At 39.2% G+C, this 6107-nt stretch overlaps 1 protein-coding gene across 3 annotated transcripts in view; it reads right to left on the reverse strand.

Annotated features, from left to right (window-relative positions):
- The window catches only part of USP3 (ubiquitin specific peptidase 3), a 143009-nt gene that overhangs the window by 28413 nt on the left and 108489 nt on the right, over positions 1 to 6107 (reverse strand). For all 3 annotated transcript variants that reach the window (XM_006831554.1, XM_006831553.1, XM_006831555.1), the window contains one exon: positions 3394 to 3540. In XM_006831554.1, coding sequence (XP_006831617.1) covers positions 3394 to 3540 — 147 coding nt within the window. The remainder of the gene's footprint in view (positions 1 to 3393; positions 3541 to 6107) is intronic.

Raw genomic sequence — 6107 nt, forward strand, 5'->3', positions numbered from 1 at the left:
GGGGGTGGGGGGGTGGGGAAGCAATACATCAAAAAAAGCACTAAAAAAAAAAGAAGCAGTACATTGAAACTCAGTGTTGTTGTTCTTAGTGCCATTGAGTCAGTTCCAACTCAGCAAAACCCTATTTAGGACTTCCAAGGAGCAGCTGATGGATTTGAACCACTAATCTTGTGGTTAGCAGTCCGGTGCTTATACACTCAATGTAGTCCTTTCTTTATAATCTCTTCCTCTGAGACAAAAATGCCACCACATTTTGGCTGTACTATGTCTAATTCATGGGTCATTACTTTTAAGTGTGGAGTCCTGGTGTGGCACTGTAGGATAAAGCACTGGACTGCAAGGTTGGTTTGAAGCACAAGGTCAGTGGTTCAAACTCACCAGCTGCTCCTCAGAAACCTTACACAGGGTTGCTATGAGTTGAAACTGACTCGATGACACTTAACAACAACAACAATTTTAGGTGTACCATTACTTAAACAAGGTTTGTAAATGAGTCTTGAAATTGCTGCTCCATGTATTGTAAGTGCTCACTCAGAGTGTTTTAATATTGACTACTTGGACAGGCTCTTACCAGTGTCCTCAAGTCAATTCCAAGTCACAGCAACCTCATGTGTATCACAGTAAACTGTTTTTAATGGCTGATTTTTTCAGAAGTAGATTATCAGGTCTTTTTTCTAAGGCAACTATGAGTGGACTCAAACTATCAGCCTTTTGGTTTAGTAGTCACCATTTACCGTTAATACCACCCAGAAACTCCTTTAAACCGCACCAGTCCTTTATATTGGCACTAATGATTGTCTACACACTACAAAGAAGAGAGTCGCCAGTTACTTTTACCATATTGCCACCATCACCACCACCCACCTTCAGTAGGGCTGGGTGTGTTTGTATGAATGACTACAAATATATCACAGATCACATTTTAGGGAATATGGTTTTTACATCCTGAAATACCTCCTCTAATGAATTTACGGAAATAGAAGAGAATCCGAACTTACTACAGTTCATGAATATAGACTGCTTTCATTTCTAATTCATTAATTGAATTTGCAGTTACCATCCTTTAAAATACCATGTTGTTGTTATTAAATGCCACTGAGCTGGGTTCCAACCCATAGCGACCCTGTATAGGGTTTCCAAGGAGCAGCTGGTAAGCTTGAATCGCAGGCCTGCCAGTTCAAGAGGACTTTGCTGTCCAGTGCATTAACCAACAGCACCACACCAGAACTCCATGAAGTGGTATGAATTAATATTAAAATCTCATTAGGCACTAAAATAGCATAGTGTTACAGGAGTCCTGATATCACTGTGGTTAAGTGCTCGGGTGCTAACAGAAAGGTCAGTGGTTCAAACCTACTAGTCACTCACAGTAAGAGAACAATGTGGCAGTCTGCTTCTATAAAGATTACAGCCTTGAGAACCAACCCTATGGGGCAGTTCTTACTCTGTCCTATAGTGTTGCTATGAATCAGAATCTACTCGGCAGCAACCGTCTGAGTATTACACAATGTGCCTTTATAAGGCTGCCCTGAGCATCATGAACCATACTACACATAACCCTCTCACTTCACACAGACTATCTCTGACAAAGTCCAATTCAATTTACTTTGTGTATGAATATGCCATCATAAAATACAAACTGAAATTTTCATTTAATACCATTTTTTATTTTGTGTAAGTAGCAATTCTACCAGGTTACAGGGTCTTTTCTAAACTGTACTCTTAATTGGAATTGTAGCTACTAGGATGGGGAATGGAGCTAACATTACAGCCATTCCTATTGGCTGTCCTTCTCTGCTATACTGTCAGGTTAGACATGAGGCTGAGGGTGCCTGGCTTCACTGTTTGGAGGACCTACTTAAAGAAGCCTGGTGGTGCAGAACTGAGCAATCAGCAGCACAAAACTGTGGCATTCTGCTTCAGTAAAGACTTTAAAGCCTTGGAAAGCCTCAGAGGCAGCTCAACTCGATCTAACAGGGTCACTATGGGTTGGAATAAACTCAACAGCAACGGGTTTGGTTTCTTTGTTGTTGTTAAGTGCCACAGAATCCTTTCCGACTCATAACAACCCTATATATGATTTCTGAGAATTGGTTGGTGGGTTTGAACTGCCAACCCTGTGGTTAATAGTCCAGTGTTTATCTTACAGCACCACACCAGACTTATGGGCTGCCAGGTAATACTATTGTAACCTCTGTATTATATTACTTAACATTTTCTTTCTTTTGGGGAGAAGTCTGCCTTGTAAACCCCTTTCCTGCACAGCTTAGTACAGATGTAAGTATTTGAAAAATTAGAACAAAAGGAAACTACCACTGACCAACATCTAGGCTGAAATAGCAGTGAATCATGTCTGCTTCAGGTAAAATAAATGGCTGATCTCAATGTAGATGCTAAGCTATTAGTATGTACTAAAGTAATCCAAAAGGCAAAGTTTGAGGACTTAGAAATACCTTAATATCATTAAAGAACAGATAAATTTGAAGGGCGTGTGGTAGCCCTGTAGGATACGCACTGGACTACTAACCACAAGGTCTGTGATCCAAGCCCACCAACCACTCCTTGGGTGAAAAATGAGGCTTTCTGCTTCTGCAAAAACATTGGAAACCAAAAACATTGGAAACCCTATCTGCAAAAATTTACAACATTGGAAACCCTATATAAGGTCTTAATGAGTCAGAATGGACTCAACAGCACTTAACAATAACAATATACTTAATGAAAATTCAAGCACAAAATGGGAGTTTAGGAAATTCACATTCAAGATCGTTTGAACTTTTGTTTTTAGTGAACAAAAACAAACATTTTGGTATAATATATAAAAATCATATACTGTCTTTGAGCTCTAGTGTGGCATTGCAAGATAAGCATTGGACTGAAAACCACAAGGTTGGTATTTCAAATCCAACATCTGTTCTCAGAACCACCTCAATGATGCTTACACAGCAACATGAAAATCGAATTGAAAAGGTTTTCTTCGTCCAGTAGGCACTATATTTGGAAGAAAATCCTTTAATTACCTGACTACCCTTATATGTTCTATTTTGTTGTTGTTGTTCTATTATTTTTTAAAGTTTTAAAACAATTGATGCCAAACCACCACCACAAAACCAGTTGCTGTGGACGCTTTCCAGACTCACAGAGATGCCAATGTGTATGTGCTAGAGTAAAGCTGTGTTCCACAAGGTTTCCTATGGCTGAGTTTTTGGAAATAGAGCATCTCTAGGTGGACTCAAATCAACAACCTTTTGGTTAGCACTGTATATGTTAACCATTTGCATCATCCAGACACTTTAGCAAACCCCTCTACTTTCAGGTATAAATTTAGTATATAATAACAGTCACAGAAATGTGTGCAGCCATTTAAATCATTAAAAAGAAATGAAATCTTACATGCAACACTTGTTACTTGCAGAGAGAGTGGAATTCTCCTGTAGCATTGCTGAACGGGAAACACCATTGAAACCGCCTTGGAGTTCCAAGTGTAGGTGGTCCAAAAGGTAGCGCATGAATTCATGAGCATCCTGTTGTTGATAGCCCCTTAAAATAAACAGACTTTCAGTCACTGGGGGGGACTCTCCCTGGCTACTCAGCAAACAGGTGGGCAAAGCATTGGAAATGGCTCCACTAGCTTCACATTTAACACAGAAAACTTCCTTTCAAGAAAAAAAAAAAAAAATTCTAATACTTAAAAATAAGTTTGAAAACTACAGAGAATTAGAGCTAATTGGCCTCGTGATCTCCTCAGTTAACCTCCTCACTTACCCACATCTCCTGGTCAGATCTTGCCATGGGCCCTGGACCTCTCCAGAAGATGCTCAAAGGCTGAAATTCCACATCATATTGTTACCAGAAAACTAGAGCTAAACCACCACATTCATTCAAACACTGTCTAATGTACATTAATGAATGTTTCCAACTCCATGCTGCTTTCCTTTTCTGACACCAAAATACATGATTTTCTAGTGTTTCCTCTGCCATCAGAAACACAATTATTTGGCCTACATGAGATCATGGAACACTCAGCTGTTCAACAGATGTAATTCAGGGGGTTCTGTTTCAACTTGGGATATTGACAAGTTGCTTCTGAATTTTTATGATTCTGAGAGACATTTACAATTCCATTTTTAAACAATATTTCTGAAAGCCATAATAAATACTATTTGACTCAACAAACTTTATTAGCTTTTAAAAAACTTTTTATTGCAATTTTGGTGAACATTTACACAGCAAATTGGTTTTCTATTCAACAACTCATAAACATGGTGTTTTGTGATATTGAGTGCAATCCCCGTAATGTAATAGCACTCTTCCCACTCCTTCGTTGTGTTTACCATTTCTACTCCTGAGCTTTGTTGTTAGGTGCCCTTTGAGTCGGTACTGACTCATAGTGACCCTAGGCACAACAGAACAAAACACTGCCTGGTCCTGCGCCAACCTCACAACTGATGCTACGCTTAAGCCCACTGTGCCAATCCATCTTGTTGTGGTGGGAGGGCACGGGTCTTCCTCTTTTTTGCTGACCCACCACTTTACCAAGAATGATATCCTTCTCCAGGGACTAACCCCTTCTGACAATGTGTCCAAAGTATGAGAGACGAAGTCATTGTCCTGGCTACAAAGGAGCACTCTGGTTGTACTACTTCTAACACAGATCTGTCTGTTCTTCTGGCAGTCCATGGTACTTTTAATATTCTTCTTTAACACCATTAATTCAAAAGCATCAATTCATCTAAAGTCTTCCCTATTTATTTTTCCACTTTCATACGCATATGACGTTATTAAAAATACCAGGTTGGGTCTGGGCAAATGCTACTCTTTGATCTCATAGTGGTGACTGGTTGATTGTTGCAGGGAGTACATACCTCCCTGGTGTTACTGTTCACCTTATGAGCCTGTCTACTGTTTGGCTGAAAGTTGAACTTCAGCTAATTTTAAAATGATTTTTTAACAGAGTTTTTCATCTGTAGTCAATGTAGGTTTTCCTTGTTTTGGAAGCATGTAATGGAAGCATTCTTCACATTTCTGTTTTCTGTATAAATTATTTCAGTGACGTCACCTAAGCAGTTGTTTGTGAACTATGAGGAAATGGATTTATGATGAACCAACTGGTGTCACTGTGACAGACATGAGTTAAAAGCAAAAAGGAGATAGAAAGAAATAACAGGAGCTCCAATTTTAACACTGTTCCTTATACTCGTTTGCAACTTTAGATAAATACTAACCCTTCTCTTCTCAATGTCTACAGAAAGAGCAACAGAAAAATCTATTTCATAAAGAGGCTAAGAGTAATACCACTGAAGATCACACTGCAAATATAAAATGCCCTAAATAATCATGAAGCTCCTGCCTGAATGGCAGGGCCAGGGATGAGGAAAAGTGCTAATACACAGTGCACAGACATTTGGTGGCAGCTGTCTCTTCAGAAACATTTTGGCACAATGAAAACAAACTATAGTCCTCCAAGTCTTAAAGACAAAGAAATATTTCAAAGAAAATGGTACTTTACACTTGCTTGAGTAAGGAAGAGATTCCAAATAACGGAGCAGACACCACTGAATAATGACATGAGTAGAGTGTGATGCGACCACGTGCAGACAGTGCCTCAGCATGACTGAGCACCCCTGTGCTCTGGCAGCACCAGTGCATAATCTGCAATACTGAATAGCGATATGCCTCTACAGAGTCAATTCTGATCATTCTAGAACTTCCTCTAAAATACCTAGGACACCAGAATTTACATTGCTTTGATTGAAAACATCTTTAGCAGCATTTCAAATTATTATTTTGTCCCAAACAACTGAAAACCAAAATAAGCTAAGTTTAGCTATTCCTCTTCTTGAAAGCATGGCGCTGTATGATAAGCATTGGACTGTTAACCACAAAATTGGTGGTTTAAACCACCAGTTTCTCCTTGAAAATCCTATACAGGGTCATGATGAGATAGAACCAACTTGATGGCACTAACAACACAACATTCCATATTTAGCACCCTGTCATGGCTGAGTTAGAAGAATTCTACCAACTTCTTCAATCTGAAATTGATCAAACATGCAATCAAGATGTATTGATCATTACTGGTGATTGGAATGCAAAGGTTGGGAGCA

Source organism: Chrysochloris asiatica, unplaced genomic scaffold (assembly GCF_000296735.1).
Source record: "Chrysochloris asiatica unplaced genomic scaffold, ChrAsi1.0 scaffold00004, whole genome shotgun sequence".
Lineage (NCBI taxonomy): Eukaryota > Metazoa > Chordata > Mammalia > Afrosoricida > Chrysochloridae > Chrysochloris > Chrysochloris asiatica.